Raw genomic sequence first — 21,062 nt, 5'->3', positions numbered from 1 at the left:
GACTGCTGGAATATTGGCTTGTAATGCCATTATTTCTATCCCCATTTCAGAAGTGTTTCCTGCTAGTAACACTTGTGACTGCCAAACTGGGAGATGTTCGCTGATAGATAAAGGCTGCTGGCCATGGAGAAATCGTATTCAGGAGCTACTAATCCCAAGTTAATATGTATCTTGAACTGCTCTATAATGTTTTAGCATAATTTATACATAAATTGATCATGTTACTTGAATGCAGTGCCAAGAGACAATGCAAGACTTAAGAGCTATCACATGCAGCATTTGCTGCCTGGTTTAACAGCATTGAGAACTGTCAACCTGATCAACAACATCCCAGGAGAGCTTGCTAGCTTCCCTGGGACCAACAGCAGCCTGCTAATGAACACTGTGCTCTGCACATGCTCTTTCTGTGTTAGACAGATGCACTAAGCCCAGTAAACTGATAGCTGGAAACAGTGTATTTACTCTCTTGGACAACAATTTGTCCAGCAGTGGCCTGGTGCTATCAAAAGATGGATTTTCAACTGCCACAGTGTGCAGCCTCACATGCAGCCAGGAGACAAGGAGTTCTCTGGTCACCATCTAAACAACAATCCCAGAAGAACGGCTCTTAAGGACAGACTTCCTGAACAGGAAACAGTATGCCTTTCCTAGGTTTAAGAACATAGGAGAAACTGACAAACAGCTAAGAGCTCATGCTTGTCTCTTTTCTAGGCTGAATTTGACTGTTATGTCACAGATGGAAATGGCTTCAACAAGCTTCACTAGGCAGTTTAGCCCTGGATGTTGGGAGCTGCAGAAAACACTGCTTTACATCTCCCTAAATGTGGCAACATATATTCAAACTTCACAGTAACTAAAATTCATAGTAACTGAACTATTAAAAAATTCTGTTATTTGGACTGAGAAGCAGGACCTGCTATACAGTCATAGTGAGGGCAAGTGTGCATTTGAGTCTTATGTCTACTTGAACACTTTATTACAGCAAGATTCGAGACAAAAAGACTTAAGGTTTTTCTGATCAAACTACCAAACTGGTGAATCTATTTAGACTATACAGGTGTAATTAAGTAAGCAGATTCGATTTTTGAACATCAGCACAAGAACTTACATTACAGTTGACTGGAGCATGACATTTCTCCATTACACAAAGAATGGAAGCACCCTCGAATGCTGCATTCTCCACTTACAGCCACTGCTGAGCACTCCCAGTACAGAGCAGTGCAAGAGGACCAAGAACACGAGGACAATGCATAAATCTTGGTACACCACGAGAATGCCACATGCAATCCAGAAATGAAATTGTGCATACTGTAAGTCAGCTAAAAATCAAGAACCATTTCATTTCTTTTTCTGAGGGTGGGTTTCTACATTTATTGCTCAATAATCCTGGGATTACGAGCAACTGCCCATCATGGCACACGGAGTCACAATATGTAACCATTTTGACTATTGAAGCCTGACTCAATCAGCAGGGAGAAGTCTGGAGAGACAGACTGACTTAATCCATGTCTGCAGGTTATCATGGATAACATATTGGTTAGGTAGCTCTATTAACCCTCTTTCTACCCAACCTTCTGACCACTAGATTATTTACAGAAGAGATCATTAAGTTTGCAACACTTGACAACACAAGTCTGCATGTCAACATCATTAACTCAACCTTGTCGGTTCAGAGGAGAGATTTACTCACTCTGAATGGACAGAATAATGCTCCTTTTGAACAAGTCCTAACTGGCAAGAATAAAGTTATATTCTTTGAAGCTGATGATAATCCATTTAGTTAGTATATTAGTTTTCAAACCTGATTATGTAGTTTCCTTTTAAGAGGTAGATGAAGCTCTGTTAGTGTAGAGAAGGCACCTTCCTTGCCAATACAGTTTGTTTAAAGGGGTCCAAGATAAAGGACAGTAAACTCACAACAGATCTGATTTTTTTTATTATTATTACCTTTACCCATACCCAGGGTAAGGCAGTCCTTTGGAAGATGCATAACTATCACTACAAGTGAAGTCAATATTCACTTTAGTTCTCACCTTATGTCAGTATAAGCCTGAGATCAAAGAGAAGTTGAAAGTTTTGCACCAGTTCTAAGGACGGTTTCTTGGACCCCCAAGTAATTTCACCATGATTTTTCACAATAAAAACCACACTTAAGCAGAAATGAACAGCACACAAGACATGCTAGCAGGTCTCTCATAAAAATATTGCAACTTCATTTTGTCTATCAACTGTACTTCCACCACATATACACACAAACATGAAAAGCACACTCTCCTCCTTCACTTGGTACAGTCAATAGTCAAAACAGCCAAATGGTTAGAAACAAGCCAATGGAGAACATGATCACTGTAATACCAGTTGGGGATTAAGATTGCCCCACCTGGCCATGAAGTGAACTGTCAAATGGCTACCTTAAAGTTCAGTACTTTTTATGAGATGGGACCATTCTGTACTACCAAACATACAATGTCAGGACAGAGTTCACTCACCATCTGTTTAGATAAGATGCAGGAAGAAAAGTACATAGTCAGTAACAGTTATTGAGATTAAATACCAGATGTTGGTCATTTGAGAAAAGAGCCAGACATGAATTAAAAATTACTACTTTGATCTCAGAGTGCTACTTAAAGGCAGGAACAACACCACAGGTAGCAGTAAACAGAGGTCTTCTAGCTGCAAGACCTCATAACTGTCAAATTTAACATGTTTGTTATGTTCAGACTTTTACACTTACTGATCATCCTTATGACATTTTTGTCACTATCTAGTAAAAACTTCAGAGCTACAAGAAAAGACCAGGACAGGGCAGAAAATGTGGCTTTACACCCCTATTCATCTATACAAGTGTCCATTATGTTTACAATACCTGTTTAAAGGGAAAGTATACCAGAGGCTGACCTGGTCCTCAGTGAGCATAGGAGGCTGCAGTGCCAGGTCCAAGCAACTCACATCCACTTGGAGGCAAATCATCCATAGATTACTGAAAGATCTACTACCAAAAATACAGCATGCAAGTTCAGGCAAGAATTCTTGTCCTCATATACATTCTTCTTAGAAAGTTTATACTGAATTTAAGAGCACTAATAAGTAGTAGAGCTAAACAGTAGTTTCCATACTGCAGTCCTAAAGGGTGACTCACCTTTGAGTGCTATTACTTTAGAGGCTGGATTCATGATGGCACTTTCTGCAGAAATTGGACGTCTGATGGGTGTTGTTGGATCACTCATGTCAATTATCACTACTTGTGCCTGCTCTCCTACTTTCTCCCTTATGCAGATGAACTTGTCAGACTCCATTGTTAGGGTGCTGAATCCAATGTTTGCTGGATTAATGCCCAAATTTTGGAGCTAGAAAGACAAAAAAAGAGTACTTTGTTATCCTTCCCATGTTGAAGGTCTAACTCAAGCCTCTACGTCTGAAATCTCCTCCAGAAGGAAATGCAAGACTGATGAGTTTCTCTGACTGGAGTGTACACTACTGAACCCTGATTTGTCTTCTGAGTCTCTTTGTTCCACAGGCAAAGAACTACACAACTGTCAGTATACAGGTCCTAAAAACATTCTGAAGTTGTATTATTGATGCAAACTAAAAGGAGTTTTAACTTATGTGTTTATTACTTAACCTGGTTTTAATATGTGATAAAGACTACACCAGCAGTAGCACCACTATTCCAGTTTTAGCAAGGTCGGTAAATTTGATGTACAAAACTTAAGTGGCAGAATGACAATGTTCAGCATCAGAGGGCAGTACAGAAAGAATCAATTACCCAAATGCAACCCCCTCCTAGCAACAGTGTAGAAGGAAGTCTACACAGCAGGTCTCAGTTGGCCTACAAGTGGACTTGTTCATCTTGCTTCACAGAACACCTAATTCTTACCAGTTAAAGGTAAGAAAGATGTGTTAAAATAAACAATCACTTCATCTCTCCTTGCCCAACATGTCATGCCATTAGGCTCAACAACAAAGACAAGGGCTGTGATGCAGGCCCCTTCCAGCCATACATCCAGCTCTAAAAACATAACTTGTGCTCAACCACACAACAGTAAAACCAAAGTAGTTACTCTAAATGTAACCTGGAGTCATTCTGAGGTGCCAAACAGACTCCCCTACAAGACACCTATGTATATATATAATTTTCATCCTTTTGTGTTAACCTTATTTCCATTCACTCTCAATTTCAGTTAACAGGAGGAGGTGGTAGTGAACAAATGTCACTGTTCCATTGGTCCACAGTAAATCAGATTTACCTGTGCAGCACAGCCTGGTTTAGTACATGAGTAAGCTGCACCTTCTATAACTGTAACAAGCCTGAGCACCTGCTTTATGCCCCAAAGCGATGCTTTTCAAGCACAGGAACTGCATCAGCTCCACTGAAGCTTCTCAAAGGATTAACCTACACTGCTTTTCAGGGCACTGCAAGGGAAAAATTACTGCCCTCAAGGAGACAGAACAGAGTCCACCACCAGCATCACTGAGTCATTACACTCCTTTGATACATACCACCAGGAGCCTCACACAACAGACTAAATCCCTTGGGCAAGAAGTCCATGATGGCATCACAAACACTGTTTTAGTGTGTTTGAGCTGGCTGATCATGGCTGGTTACAGGTTCTGTAACGCTACTCACTAAATCGTAAACTGGGTATGTAACAGAGATACCTCTAAGTGTGACGTGTTGGGACTGAGCCCAAGAATGCCTCAGGAATTGTTTGTTTTCTGTTGAGCTGACTAATGAAGAGCTATTCAGCTCAGTAATTGCTAATCTCAACAGACTCAACTTTCAGTAATGTAATATAAGCCAAATGTACGAATGCATAAAAAGACATTTACTCACTCCCATAAGTGTTTCTCAGCAGAACTGCGAGCCATTCAGCTAACTCCTCACTTCAGGGGGAAATACTTAACACACAACAGTAAACTTCAGCAGGTGCCACTCATTCCAAAAGAGAATCAAAGTTTAGGCACAAGGTTATCAGATCATGCTTGCACCCAGTTCTGAAAACAAATCTAGCAGGTAGGTGGCTAATACATGCTTCTGTGTCAGGAAGGAAAGAAGTTTTCATACCAAGACAACCTGTGTACCTTTCATATGTAACACACAATGTTTTAGCACCCAATAAACATGCAAGTCATAGCTCCACCAACTTCTGTGACTTTGGACAACAGAAGAATAAATAACAGGCTCTTAATTCCACTGTTCTTGCTCACTTGCTCTACACCAGACAATGTCCACATATTGCCACAATTACATGCTGACATATTTGACACTTAAGCACTTTGATGCTGAGTATGTTCTGAGTCCATCTGCCAACAGAGTACAGTCCATTATAAGAGACTCCTTAAGAGTCACAAGAGTAGTCAAGAGATTTAACTGCAGCACAACTAAGTTCCTAGCTTGATTTAATTAATCCAAATTCAGATGTATTTCCAGAGTATTGAAGAAGAAACACAGCTTTTTCAAGGTCTCTTCTCAATTAGTGTGCTTCAGTCTGACCTACTCTTCAAGAGACAGCCCCTGGACACTCATTTTGCAAAGTGAGAACCTTGAGGCATTTCCTTGAAGTTCAGCTTTAAACCCACCATTATTCACTTCAAAGTCTGGTCCCTGTTTAAGAAAACATTTTGGGTATCTTTACTAAGGCAAGTATAATTTTGCAACACACTCTGGTACTAAAATTTCCAGCTTTAACATATGATAAAATCTAGCAAAGACTTCAGGAAAGGTAATGCTAAATTCTGCTTGAGTATCACTGCCATCGTTATTATCAGGGAAACCCATCACATCTTTTAAAGGCTAAATGCCAGTACTCCCTAAAGCACGGTCATGTGAGTACTGCAAGCCTCAGTCAATGACGCCAGCACTTCACAGTTTAACGGTCTGAAAACACTGAAGACTGTTCCTGCCATTAGGGGATGGTATGTATCCTCCTGAGACATGGGAGGCACTGTAAGAGCCTATTTCTTACTGACTATACAGAAGAACATGAGCAGAATCCCTCCACCATCAAATAACGTGCATCAGCCAGCACCACTCTTACCCTGGATGGGACAAATCTTCCATGATGATCGGGACAACGTTGTTCTAAAGCACCTTCCCTCCCTTCCTCAAGAATAAAATTAGTATAACTTTATTACAGGAGGTAGCAAGCACTTAGCCATGTATATTAAAAGGCCTCAGGTGAAGATGCTACAGATCATTACTGAGATTTATATATATTAATTAGTGATTTTTCAGCTTATTTTCATAAAGGAGTGAACAAACAACAGGCCTCTCAACTACTACTGAATTTTCATTTTTTATTATGCTTCTTAGTCAAGCAGTACCCTCTCTCAAACTAAGGCTGTTTTCTTCTGAAAATAGAGATTCACCACTACACAGTCATTCCAGCAGTATTTATTATGATTTCCATTTACCATAATTTCCATTATTTCACCCCCACTTTACTTTTGGGTAATCCAGTTAAGCCCTACCAAGCAGCCCCATGTAGGTTACAGCAAGCCTTGCTGTAGGGGAAAGGGCAACATTCTGTTCCACAGGTAACACCCATTAGCTACACACAGAGCACAGAACCATTCTCATTATCAGGCTGAATGAACCAGACAGACAGGGATTTTTGCTTCATAGATATCTAGTACTACAACAGAGTGGATTAGATACCATAAAACCTTCAAGCATTTTATGGATATTGAGAACTTACTGACATGGTAAAGATTAAACTAAGATGTATTATTTGTTTCTCAACATGAATGAAGACACAAAGATATTCAGGATGAAAGACCATTATTAATATGATATTTAGTCTTTCTCTGTTCTTTACCAGCATTGTACCATTTGCTAAGAAATTAACTCAAGACATCTCTTACACAAGAGCTTTACTAAATATTGAGCTTTCAAATGCTTTTCCCTTACTGTGGAGTGCAGCAATCCAGGCTGAGCCAGCACAGACCAACTCAGATACTGACACCTCCAGTCTTCAAACTAAGCCTATTTCTCTAATGAGAAATAATTAAGCCTTACTGTCTAATACTGCCACTCCAGTAATTGGGACCTACCATCAGTTAAATGGAGTCAGAACTGTGAATTTAGTATCTCTTCAGAGTTTAGTGTGAGTATCCCTTTTCAGCTTCATGCCACATAATTCTGGCATAAATGCTTGTTAGAGGTGATCAACTATTGCTTCTAAGGCCATTAGAAAAGAGTAAGGCTTGGACAGAGGCTGTATGCACCCAAATAAAAACTGCCTGCTAAAAGTTCTGTAAGTACACATCTTTTTAAATGTAATACAAACCAGGAATGCAGTAATAGCTTCCCATAACTCTTACTCATGTAACTACAAAAGCTCTAATCATTCCCAGTAAGGATGTGCATGTAATTGTTGGACATTCCTGCCCAACTGCTCACCCTCACCTCACCTCCTGCTATAGTTCCCATCCTGACAGCTGAGGGACACCAAGGAAGTATGGAAGACCTAAAACCTGCAAGACCACTGGTCTGAGCTGCAGTTGCAATCAGGCTTTCATCTACAGTGACATTTACTCCCTACACAAAAATCTATTTCTGTATGTTTGTGATGAGGATTGAATCATCTATCAAATGAGTTATCACTACCACGTGAGGGGCACTTCTGAATCCAATGAGCAAACTGAGGCTCTTCATCACTGAATAGCTGAATCAAGTCATAATATTTAGCCCTACCTTTTGAAACAAATCTAAAAAGTCACTTACAGCTTGCAAATATTCCTGAGTGCTTCTTAAGTGCACACGTCCAACCAAAGCCAACTTATGAAAACCATCCAGCTCAGTCATGCCTATTGCACAACAGATAGTAATTCTTAATAAGTCAGACTATCCAAGCAGAAAATGGTTTTGTCTTGAAAACGATGGAAATCAATTTACATTCTTTATGCTTAAACCAGGATATTTTAGCTTGTCAGTGCTGCACCAAGATGTGCAGCACTTCACACTGAGAGCATGCCATGCACACCAGTTTTCTCACAGTAGCTGCCTGTGCTCAAGAGGCTGGGTCAGTTACTGAACAGGCAGCAGAACTTTGTGTCTGTGCATCAAAGGTTCCAATCTTGGAACCCGAGATCTTGCTTAAGCAACAGTTTTCCCCATAGACAAGCAAAGATTTTTGCTAGTGAGAAAAAACTCAGGCACAAAGAGACAAAAGCAATGACTAAGTGAAGGAAAAGTTTAATTTTAGATCAGGAACACTTTGTACACTGGATTCCAGTAGTACTGCTTCCAGTCTATCTTCCAGTATATTTGGTCTTTTACTGCACTTCCATTGTAAACTGCAATTCCCTTGGAAGAGTTCAATCTGGTAAATAATTCATAATTCACTGCTCCAACAGAAATGCTGGAGTTAAGAACCTGATTAAATCACATTAGCTTAAGTAGTATGCACGAGTAACTCAGTGCAGCAGGACTTGGCAGACTTTGCACTGCTGCAGCTGGGCAGTCACCAGACAGATAAAAACTGAGTCCTTGTCTTATTCCCCTCCCTTGCTATGGAACCCAAAACTCCAATATCCTCTGGGGAAAAAATGAGCAAGATGAAAGCTCTTAATAAATTTGTGAAGACTCGTAGTGACAGAGTTCATATCTAAAAATAACTGTTCAATTGCATCAAATGGAGCTAAACAAACAGACTGAATTCCTTCTACCACATCAAGACCTGCATATCTTTTTTTCACTGCAACCATTCTCTATCCTTCAGCTCACACACGGCTTGAACACACAAGCTGTAACAACTTCAAATTCAACGTGCCCTGTGACTGGCAGTCACTCCCCCTGCACAGGCTTGGAGCTACTGCAGTTAGAAGGATGATCAATGGAAGACAAAATGAGCTGCACAAAGAATGTAAACAGTCTGCCTGATCCCCAGCACTCCTCCAATTCTACATGGACCAAGATCCCTGTTTCACTTCACACTGCCATTTATCCACTTCCAGCAAGAGAGAGTGGGAGAGAAGCGTTCAGGATTTAGCACTGCAGCTTATGTTTAGCTCCTCTGGAGAGCACTTTCTGCACGGTTCAGTTCTGCTTTTAGTAAAGTACATACAACTACCTCGGGAAGACACTGAACTTAAGGGAAATAATGTTTCATCAGCAACAGGCTGAACTTGGAATTAATTATAGCACTAACTGATATTCTAATCACTTACAGCTGTATTAATTAAAAAGGCTACAGGTAGAAACAGTACACAGATTGAATTAAGGCACAGAAAGATTTTACAACTTGGAATCACTAGAAGACACAACAATTACATGGAATTTTAACTTTTTTGGCTTTATCATAAAGCAGCACAGTAGATTTATCATATTAATTTTAAATATGATAATTTAACCATAGTCAAAACAATTACTTGAAAGGAATGTGAGGGGGGGAGAGAGACTAATCTGATAAGGCTAAATATGTGCGACAGTGTAGTATTATGAAAAGAAGGCTTAATGTTTTCACAAATTCTCTACCAGACAACAAGCACCATGTAACATTAATTCATGACTTTTGATTCTAGTTTACAACATCCAGTGAGTTAGAGCTGATATAACTGTACTGCAGATATCCAGCCAGAGCAAACACAGGAGTTCCTACATTCCTTCCATTTTCCCTCCCTATTTATCCCACCATGTAGGGACAACTGCAGAAGCAGCATGAGGAGGCTCCTGCCTGCCTCCTCCCAGCTCCCACTGATTTCAGTCTGACTTCAGCTGAGCACTGCTTCAGGGCTTCTGCACTCAGCCTGGGGGAGAAGCAAAGGAATATACAGCCAAGAGTGAATGCTGAAGAAGTTTGTTCCTACATGCCAGCAATGGACACCCCACGGTTCTCCCTGCTCCTCCATGCAGCTTTCATGCTGAGAAAAAGTAACTCAAGCACAGGTTTAGCCTTTTCAATAAGATCAAATTGCTTAAGGGCAAAAATAGAGCATGACTTCAGTACAAAACCCTTGAAAAGCAGGTGGGCAGGCCCCTCACCCAAACCTGAGGTAGCACAATGCTGATTTTGGCAGTGCTGCAAGACACACAACACTGGTAATCACAGAAACAGTCACTTAACATGCAAAGCAGCACAGGACACCTCCTGCATATTAAGTGGGATGTCCTCACACTGCTATTGTATAGATCAAACACAATCAGCAGGATTGGTTATGCTTGCCAGTTTTAAATGGCAAGAACTATATGCTCTCCAAAAAGAGTGTGACAATAAAATCACTTTGATCCCAAGTTTCTTACTCAGACAGCTGTTCTGCATCTCTTAGAAACCTATTTGAGATTACTATAATCACTGCTATAGTGGACACTGGCCAGGGAGGGCTGGTAGAATTCTTCACCACGTTAAACTCTCCCAACCCATGAAAACTCAGAGGACACAGGTTTGTCTCTTCCCTCGGACAGAGAGATTAGATATTTCTGGAATTCACTCTAATTATTGGATTTTTTCCAGCTAGAGCTCCTTCTAGGGTCACCAGGGCAGTTCTTCCAGTTAAGCAAAAAAATACATACCAAAGGGAGCTGGAAGTGGCCATAACCATTTCCCAAGCTGAAATGCCCAGACTGGCACGCAGTCCACACCGGGGGATGACACCTAGTTCGTATTTTGAAATGGATGCCTGATTTGACAGAAAGGGGCGGTACAGCGACAGAAGGATGACTTGCCAAGTCCACTTCCTGTTCTCTCATTCATTTAGCAAATTCCTTTAATTCCTGCCTCAAACTGCACGTTCAGAGACTGCTGTTCTCTCACTCCATTTACAACCCTCCCTCACCACCAGGTCACAAGGAAACACATAAACCGGTTTGTCTGTTCTGCATCCATTAGCTATGGATCTTTTCCAACGCTGGCGTTACGGTTTTCACAGGATATTAAGAACAGAACCATGTCATTCTGGGGGAGGATTTTTTTAATATTGTTATGTTTGGAAGGAGGGACAGCGGCTGTGCAGCTTCCAAGTCCAAATGGTTTCTTGCACCTCATCTCACCAATTTCCTCACAGCTGCACAAAAAGAGGTTCTCAGGAACCTTCGCGATCCAGAGGTTGATGGTCGTTTAGGTGAAAGCGAAAAACCACAATCCGCCTGCAAGACTGCGGCGTCCACCCAAGCCGAGGCGGGGGAGCGCCCGCGGTGCCCGGGGCGAGCAGCGCGGCTCCGGCGCGGCGCCGCCCCCTCCCCGGAGCGGGAGGTCCCTCAGGCGACGAGTGACTCTGCACAAATCGCGGCCGCTCCGCACGCCGCGGGGACGCAGCTCCGGGGATGGAAGGATGGACGGACGGACGGATGGATGAGCAGAAGCGGCAGCTCAGAGTCCGCACCGGGGGCGGGCTCGGCCCCGCACGCCTTCCCGCGGCGCGCAGCGGGACGGCGGCCGCGCTCCGCAGGGAAGGAAGGAGGGGACGGAGGAGATCCCCCCTCGGCCTGGCCCCCTCTCCCCGCCCTCAGCGCTCCCCCGGCCCGCCTAGGCCGCGGCCCCCCCCTCTCCTAAAGACGGGGTGAGGCAGAAGAGGGGGACCCCAACCCCGTGCCTTTTCTGCTGCCCCCCTGCGCTCACCTGGAAGTGCTCCTGGAAGCGAATGGGCAGTATCTGGGCCATGGCTGGGAGCGAGCTCCCCGGGGCAGGGGCGCGGGGCAGGGGCGGGCGGTGAAACGGGGCAGCCGCCGGTGCTCCCCTCACGGCAGCGGAGGCGGCGCAGGCGCGGAGCCCTCGCTGGGATGGCGCCCGGCGCGCCCGCCGCTCTCCTCAGCCTCAGTGCGGGGCCGCTCACTCGCCGGAATCACTCCGCACCTCAGCCTGCCAGGGTCTCCTCAAATAGTCCCTCCCTGCCGCGCTTCTTCCTCCGCCCATTGCCGCCGCCTCCCGCCCGCCCTCACCCTCCTGCCTGACTCTGCCCCGCTATCTCTCACTCCCGCTGAGGGCACGGGCTGGGGACGGGGCTGTGAGGAGCGGGTGGTCCCCGCCGCGGCTACGGCCAGCGGAGAGGGGCGGGAGGGGTTGTCAGAGTGCAGGTATCCCTCCGCTGCTGCCACACACGCTCACGTGACGCGGCCCCCTCCCCTGCTCCCTTCGGCGCTGCCCCCGGCCAACCCTCACCCCGGGCCGGGGCTCCTCCTGACCCCTCCGCACCCCGATCCCTGGGGCTGCCCCCTCACCCACCCCATCCCCCGGGGCTCCTCCTGGCCCCTCCTCACCACGATCCCCAGGGCCTGCCCCCTGACCCACCCGATGTCCCGGGGCTCTTCCCGACCCACCCTCACACCGGCCCCCGGGGTCCCTCCCGGCCCACCCTCACACCCGCCCTCAGGGCTTCTCCCTTCCTTTCCCCGCAGCCGCGCGGCAGTGCCGGGGCGAGGCTTCCCTCAGCGCCCCGGGACTCCCGCCGGAGATGAGGAATAAGATGTGGAACACCCAGGACCTGCCTGGTTGGCACTGGAAGCCGGTAGCCTGGCACCTGCCGTCGTGGCTGGCACTCCCAAAGTGTGGCACTTCTTCTCCTTGGTAGCCCCAGAACCCCAAAGGCACTGGGTTCTGGCTGGGTCACATGGTTGCTCTTGGCCCACCAGCCACCGACTTATCCCAGCACCATGTGGGCTTTGCTCCCTGCAGTCATGCCCAAAGGTAGGTGAGGGGGTTTATGGCCAGTTACCAGCCCTGAAAACCATCCAACTGTTCTGCCCTGTTCAATTTTTAAATAGAACTAGGGCTCCTTCCCCAAGAGTTGACGTTGTGAGTTGGAAGCTCTTCAATAACCGTGAAGCGAAGGGTCCAACATGTAAGAGATTCATCAACACTTTTTTTTAACTCTGCCTCCTAGTCAGCCCATTAGCATTAGATGAAGGAGGTGAAGTTAATGTTAGTGCTATTATACTTCTCCTAAATTACAGTAATCCTTTGAGGTGGAAACAGTTGCAGTGGTACTGGCTCCAGCACTTTTATTCAGAGCATTGTATTGTTCACATCTTCCCAGAGAGCTCAGCTCTGGGAAACACAAGATTATAGGAGGATCTCTAATATAAAGCTGAACAAAGGACCCCTGAAGACTCAAAACCAGAGGCAGATTAAAACAATTTCATATACATTACAATTTAAAACCTCATTATTTTCACTTAACCTCATTCATTTTTAATACATGGGAATTACCAAAACTGGGTTAAGTTTCCAAAGGGATAATAGGCATGGCTTGCTGAGACACCTGGGTTCCTACTGGGGCACACAGTCACAGGCTGCAGCCATGGGGATCCCTTGGTGAAGAATGGTCTACAGTGGGTCTGAGGAAACACAGAACAGCCCATTGAACAGGTAGGTAGGAATGAGATGCTGCTAAAGCCCCATCCCTGCAGAAATCTGGGATCTGTAGCTCTCCCCAGAGGACTCAGGACTGGGGTTATACATCACAGTCTGGTCTTGAAAGAAGGAAGAAAAACTGGAGGTAAAGTGGAGGCAACCTTTATGTGGTCCAAAGGGGTTTGAGTAGCATCTGCTCTGTAGGTTTGTGAGTTGCAGTTTAATTTTGGTGGGTTATGAGTTTCTAAATGAGGTCAAGTGAGCAGTGCTGCAGAGACAGACTACCAGTGGGGCATCAGGACTTATCTGTCACCAGCCCATTTTGGTACAGTGAGTGTGTCAGTCAGCTTCCCTCCCTCATATTCACTTTATGGATGCTAATTAATTACATCTAGAACTCCTATTTTTGCTAATTTATATCTATTTCTTTAAAAAAACCCAAAAAAACCAAACCACATATTTTCATCATTTATTGCACAAATTAAGCAGTACCTCTTAAGTAGTGTACATAGTTATAAGAGATATATTTTTATATCATTAATATTTTAAAGAAAATTATGACAAAGAAGCAACATATTTTTCTCTGAAATATTTTTATTAGATGCACAAAAGTCACTGTGTACTGTGTGCAGTCTTAGTCTGGCACTAGGCTGCTGCCATGAGCTGTAAAGATCACTGGCTAAGGAAACCGAGGCTCTTTTAAAGTATAATTAAAATTAAAGGTCTGATATATTTCTTCACTCCAATTTTAATAATATAATCTTTCATGCCCACTCCCAGCTGGCCAAATCCTAATTACAACATCCCATAATTTCTGTAGTAAAAAAAGTATCTCACTTTATGTAAAAGTGCTTTGCCACACTTCTGTCTGCTGATGTCTTTCTCATTTGTACCTTCTTTGCACTGCTGTGTTTAAACATCTGTCCTTGATAAGACCTGGCTTTGCTGATCCCAAGGGTTGGATTCTTTGCAAGTGTGATTGGCTCTGAAGAGTGAGCTGAACGTGTTGGACATTTTGGCACAAATCAAAAAACCAGGAAAAGTATTTTGCCATATTTTCTCTATTCTGCAGCCTGCTGAGCTTCCACAGCTAAAGAAACTGACCTCTGTACTGTCAGCTGTGTGCATGGATGTTTTAACTGAGCCTTTTAACCTTGTGTTCTATATTTAGTTTGGGGTCTCTCAATGAGAAGGCACTACTGGCCTTATTTAAGGTATTTTTCCTACAGCCCATAGTCTGTTAAAAGGGAATGTAAAAGGTCTCTAATGGTTTGCTGTGTTGGTGCCCCTGTGATTAACTGACTGCTACTCCCCTGCTCCTTTACACAAGGCAGAGCCACGGCACTCAGCAGCTGAGAAGGGTGTAATCCCTAGCAATCCTTTAACAATGCAAATGGAAAAGCTCCTGGTAAATGTTTCTCTGTTTTTTTCAGAAGTTGCTCTCATCCAAATATTTGGGTTTCTGGCTCATCCTATGGATGGCAGCCTGATGCTCTTTTTCCAGTGTTTGAGAAGAGCTACATTCTTGTCTTGGAGGGGCTGTTATTTACATGGAAAAATGTTGTATGCATGTTCCCAGTCTTATTCCCACAGAATCCGCCAAGGAAGTCTCGCTGAAAAAGCAATGTGCATTTCTCTTAAATGTTTCTCTCGGGTTCTTGCTCAACAACATCCGTTCATATCGCTGCTTAACTACACAAGTGTTCAATTTCCAAATGTTTGGCCACTTTCCTGTTTTGATTCAAGAAGGTAAAAAAGTCACTGGCACATCTTCTGGAGAAGCATCCACTACAGGAGACCTGCATGAGTGGGAACACCCAAACACTTGGAGTGTTCCTCAGATTGGAGCTCCAAGAAACAAGGGATCTGTGGGTTGGACTTGCACATCCTTGTGCATGATCACTGCAAACTGCTGGAGAGCTGCTGCATGTGGCAAAGCACTGAGCACAGGATGCTGATCCACATCTGTTCTCAGCTGGTGAGTGCTGCCTGGCACTGTCAGAGCATCAACGTTTTGCCTAACAGATAAATGCAAACCTTGGGAATGCTGGGTCAGCACAAAGATGTTTTGGTGCAGCAGTGGTAGCATGTCACAACAACTCATCAAGTTCTGATTTGGTCTCTCGTGGAGAAAATTTGCATTCCATGCATCTCAAGGCTCTCACTGACTGCCCTGTTTGCTTGAGAATCCAGTTTGAAATTGTACTCCTTGTTTTTCAAACCACACCCTCGCTCCTTGGACTCCTTTCCAGCTGTCTCCTGGAGACGGCAGAGCCTGCCCCTTTCCTTCCCTCTGTCTCCTCTCTCCTTCCAGCAAACTCTTGCTGCTGGGTCAGGAACTGTCTTTCATCACTGCCTCCCTTCCAGAACTGACTCCTTGTACATGTCCCACAGTCCCTCATTTTACTGCAAAGCTCCATTCAAATCATGCTTTTTTGGCCTGGAATTCAATTATCCGTTTCCATCTGTTCTTACTGAATGCATAACTCTGGGTCCTACCAAGCACTCTGAGGCTCTGGATGAGTTTCTTCGGTGGTTTTTGTAAGTCATTGTGCAAGCTCCTGAGAGCAAGCTGGTAAAAATTGTGATGTTTTTGAAGTAGTTATTTGAAATGTAAATTTCAAACTCTACAATTATGTTGTAGAGTTGTTTAATATGTAATTATTTAATGTCTAATTCATTCTTTGACAAGAGAATGGTGTCATACATGCTTAGCATTTCAAGACAGTCCTGTTTTGGTGGATTTTACTCTTGATGTATCACTTTATGAATTTACCTCAGTATGTGAGACTCCATCCTGTATTCCCTGCACATGAAAGCTCTGCTGGAGATTGTCTTCTCCATCTCCCCATCATCTCCATCAGCAGAATCTGATAGCATTTAATGTCAGAATGAACAGGAGTGTCTGCACAAGGCTGGAGGTCTTCAGGTTCCCCACAGGGAATGCCATGCCATGGTGATACACAATTTACCTGCAATGTGCAAACAAAATGCTTCTCTTGCCTTCCAGGAGCATTTCCATTTGAAGGAGCCATTTCTGTTCATGAACAGAGCACCAGCCTCGATGCTCTCTGTGCATTTGTAGAGTTGCTTGCTCCTCCTGGGCACTGGTGTTCTTCAGGCTTTGCAGCACAGGTGCTGAATTCCTTGCATGGCAGTTTCTTAGCTGAAATTGCAACTCCTCCAGCCCAGCCTTGTAAAACCAGGGGTGTAGTGGTCAGTGATGCAAAGCTGGATAAAGGGCAGGGGAGTCAACATCTGTTTTCAAAATCCTGACAAATGCACCAAGGCTGCATCCTGCATCAACCTTTTTAGAAGCTGAATTCCCCCAGAGTGTTTTCTCTGGCAGCTCATTCATCAAGCAGGTAGAGAGTGAATGTGTTCTTTGGAAGTATGAGCAGTGGCAAGAGAGGAGGTGGCCCATATAAATCCAGCGTGCATCTCTTGCTAATTTCACTAGGTTTGGAACAACAGAAACCAAGCTGTGTTTGTATATAGACCAAGTAAAATTTTAGCCTAAAGGATCTGATCCTTAATAAACATTTAGGAGCAGTCAGTGCATAAACAGGGGATGAGAAGGGGCTGAAAAGGACCTGGAGGGGTCTTCTGGTTATCACAAGTGTCCCACAGCCAGGCCATATTGTCCAATTGCAGATTAACAGGGTGTTTGAGAAATGCTGAATATAATGGCTCTTAGGGCCTTTTGGCTATTTCCTTTGAAATAGACCCTTGAGAGGGAAAACCTCAGTGTTCATTTTCTTAACATTATTATATTATCCAGGAAAGAGAATGAAGCCAAGAAAAGCAGAAACTGAGTTACATTTGAGAATGTACTGGTAAACCATAGGGATGGTAAACAGACCTTTTATCTAAAGGGTATTTACAATATATTTCCCATTCTCCTACTCCTGGAAAGAAGTACTTTATAAATTCATCATCTGTGAATTTCCCCCATCCTCAGAAGGAAGATGTCTTTATGAGTGTGCTTTTGCTGTGTTTGTCTGTGTCCTTTCCCCACCACAGTCAGTTTGGAGACCATTGGCCAAATTCAACCATATGTGATCGAGAGGAATGAGCTCAAAGATACTGAATTCCAGCAAGTTTCATGAAAACAGGCAGCCAGAATGGAGACACTTTTATTTAGAAGGAATGACTGAAGTGGGAATTCAGCTTTTATTTGCAAATTTATGAAGCAGTCAGTGAAAATCATGAAAAAAAAAATCTTTTACCAAGGACAGTACCTTCTTGAATTAGTTTTATTGTTCATGAAATATTTTTGTTCCCTTTCCTTATGCCCAAATTCCTGCTTTTATATGAATCTGCACCTTTGCATTAGCTTTAAATATAGGTTCAAAAATCCTCTCCCAAAACCATCATTATTTTCTGAACTGTGTTCTCCCCTTCAAAAACAGGTTAGACCATGTAATGCTGTTTTATGTGACACAAAGGCTTTTTTTCTATCAGCTTATAGGACTTCAGGATGCTGAAGATAAAAGTCACTCATTTTTTTATTCACTCCTGGCTTTGTCTGGAGTTGTTTCTGGAACAGGTTATAATGGACATTCTCTGCATTTCTTGCTTCTTAATGACATGTACCACCTGGAAGTAACAGACTGGCTTTTCTGGAACTTCAGTCTTAACTAGAACATTCAAGATACAAACACAACACAAAGATATTTCCCAGAGAGGTTGGAAAATCACACATTTACTACCTTTTAGATTATTGACAGCAAACAAGATGGCTGAGCTGGAATAAAATGTAGGCAAGCACAGGCTTACAAGCTGGAAGTCCTCATAATGAAATGTCTGGCTAAAAAAAATTCCTACTAGTGCTCAGTGCCTCAAAGGCAGGAGCAATACATAAGCACTTTGCAGCCCTGTCACTAGAATGAATTTAGATGACACAAGATGAAGGCAGCCGTGCCCCTTTCTGCCAGAGCTTTCACTGTAACTGATGCTACTTGTGAGAGGGATGTTGAAAAAAGGGAGAAAACCTGTGCAGAGGCCTTAACAAGCACCATAGGGAATTTACAATGCTGTCTTTTTAGAGTATAATTAATCTTTTTAGAAAGATCTTCCTGAATTTAAAGGGTATTTGGTACTTTCTACTTTTCTAAAGGCCCGAGGGATGCCCTGAAACATAAAAACTTACATCATATTTTTGGCAAACTGTGCTGTTCCAGATATGTAGTGTATCTTAAGCTAACACAAAAAAATGAAAGGGGAAGCATATAAAGGGCTAGCTAAATAATTTATTTAGCATTTTGTTGTCATGTTTCTTTGCAGATTTTTGGTCCTTATAATGGAAAAAAATGTGATCTAATTAGGTACTAATTTCAAAAAGAATATATGAAGGTTGTTATGGAGTAGCTTTTAGTTGCCTCCTCCTTTCTGTACCAAGCCATACTGCATCCAGGAAGCAAAGGGATGTTTGTACCCCCAGTGCCAGAATTTTCCCTCTTTCATCTTAGCTCTCCACAAGTCATTTGCTCCAACTCAACCAGAGCCCAGTGCTCAAAATTCTGGATGGAGTAAGGCTGGAGCTACAGCACACCAAAAGTGAGTAACCTTTGTGTGTTTCTACCCATATAATGAAGACTGAAACATGTTAATAATAAGCAGCTCTTCTTCTGTTTCTTTGGTCATGCTGGAAGAGACAAACTAAAGAATTGAAAGAAACAAGTGTAGTGTAAAGAAACAAGCACTTTCACGGGCCCCAAAGATCTTTAAATATGTGCATATTTCTCTTCTAGCTCAGAATGTGGCTGAGACAGCACATGATATGTTGCCTGATGCAAGAACTATGTTCAGTTAATGCATATTGCCAAGTCTGTGTCTGCAAACAGGGACTTGATTTGCTATGTCTGGGCTGTGACTGGTCTTATTGGTCTTACTCCTTCACAAAAGCAGCAAAATAGCAGAATAAATAGTAGAATACAGGAAATGAGCTTTTTGATCAATTATTCTAGAACAAGGGTAGTCAAATCTAGGCCATAGGATTAAAACACAGCCTGAATCCACTCTCATTTGTGACATGAACATTTTGGAATGGTTTGTCCTTTCCCAGTCCACCCACTCATGTCAAAAAATGATGTGGTTGGATGTGCTGATGATCCCAAGGTCATGGTCAGCTGTGGGCAAGGTCTGGTCAGGCAGGGCTTTCTGAAGTCCTGCCTAAGCAGAGACCTGTGTGTTAGACCTTTTCACAAGTGTGTTACCTCCTCAGCTGCTGGGTTACAAAACAAGGCAGCCTCTATTTCACTGCTGATCTCAGATATCACTTCCTCTGCCATCTCCATTCATAGTTACATATGACATGCAGAATTATTTTCAGCTCTACTTGGCTTGCATGTAATCCAACTTTGCAGCTCCTCTCTGAACTCTGTAGATACAGCAGCAGGAAGAAGCCACCTTTTGTCCCTTTGGGCCAGGAGGACATGCCAAACATCAATGTGGATGTGTTCCTGAAGACCAAACTGCTTTCTGTTCATCTGCTCACAGACTTCATAATCCATCTGTTTTCTGTAAAATGCAGTTATTTACAGCAAAGTTCACTTCACAGTACAGTAGCTGCTGTTTATGTTGCTATTTCTGATGAGGCTCAATATTGTCTATTTTTCATTCTATCTCAATGCTGCCTTTAATTGCCTCTTTCCAGCAGATTTATGTATTATCCCTCCCGGCTGTTCACACACAGACTTCCCCTTACTTGGCAACCTTCCAGTCATTCCGTACTACAGAGGTACTAAAACAGCAGAGCAGTTGATGAGAGTTAAAATAAAACTGCATTATGTGGTACTACAGGGCCTACAGCTGACTGAGCAATTGGGCAACAGAGCCTCCGAGACTCAGCAGAAGTTCTCTTCCTTCTCCTGATTTCTCATTTTATACTTTTGGGCAGGTACAAAAAAAAGGTGGTAGAGGCTTAACAAATGTATCTTGAAATGTTATCTAATGCCTTTATTTATCACTACTCCAGGGAAGAGTATGTTGGAATTAATGATTCTCTCAAATAACAAACGAAAATTGTTCTCACAGGAATCAGCTTCATAACCCTGACACTTGAGACACGTGGGGAAGCAGAGACATTCCCTGGAGATCTCCTGGGGTTATCAGCACAGCCAGGCTGACTCAGCAGTGCATCTGCATGTGCCCAACTGCAAAGATACAAGGAAGCTGAATGGTTTTAATGTGGTGCTCAACATAAACACACACCTATTTCCTAAATAAGTACATTCCTAATTTAAGGCTCTGGTGTCTTGCTGTTTAATGCACCCAGACCCCACTGCTCTGTGATTCCCAGTAGCTGCTGGTGCCCAGTAACACAAGGAAACCAGCAGTGTGGGGCTGTGTCCCACACAAGAGCTGCTGTGGTTGTGCTCTTCCCTCTGCCTCACTTGGGCACAGGTGAAGCCCTCAGGCTCCTGGCAGGCTGCCACTGTAAACCCAGCACAGCTGGCTAGAGTGGAGAGGAAGGCCTCAATATTGCATTTCAAACACTGATTAGTAAAGCAGGTGATTGAAAAAAAAGGTGTTTGTTTAGCTTATTGGGATTGGAAAAGAAAACAGCTCCAGGAATCCCAAGCTGGAAATGCTACAGCAGTTGGGTACATGGGATTCCTCTGAACGAGCACCCCTCCCTCCACCTGGGCTGCAAGGATGAAAGTCTCTCAGACAAGTGCTCAACAAGCAGCTGAAATCCAGCTCATTCAAAAGGGTCAAGAGCAAGGATTCATGCAGTAAAATAAATACCTGGAGATGGAAAAAATCTTT

The 21,062-nt window shown here is 43.5% G+C and overlaps 1 protein-coding gene across 2 annotated transcripts in view; it reads right to left on the bottom strand.

The window, feature by feature from the left end:
- CLTCL1 (clathrin heavy chain like 1) overlaps positions 1-11,779 on the bottom strand; it is a 34,645-nt gene extending 22,866 nt beyond the window's left edge. For both annotated transcript variants that reach the window (XM_064727098.1, XM_064727099.1), the window contains exons 1-2: positions 11,559-11,779; positions 3,140-3,347 (exon numbers count right to left, since the gene is read on the bottom strand). In XM_064727098.1, coding sequence (XP_064583168.1) covers positions 3,140-3,347; positions 11,559-11,600 — 250 coding nt within the window. In that variant the 5' untranslated portion in view covers positions 11,601-11,779. The remainder of the gene's footprint in view (positions 1-3,139; positions 3,348-11,558) is intronic.
- Positions 11,780-21,062: the final 9,283 nt, after the last annotated feature.

The sequence above is a fragment of the Zonotrichia leucophrys genome, chromosome 15 (genome assembly GCF_028769735.1).
Source record: "Zonotrichia leucophrys gambelii isolate GWCS_2022_RI chromosome 15, RI_Zleu_2.0, whole genome shotgun sequence".
In the NCBI taxonomy this organism is placed as follows: Eukaryota; Metazoa; Chordata; class Aves; order Passeriformes; family Passerellidae; genus Zonotrichia; species Zonotrichia leucophrys.
Note: the sequence above shows the minus strand (reverse complement) of the source record. Positions and strands in the feature narration are given on the sequence as shown.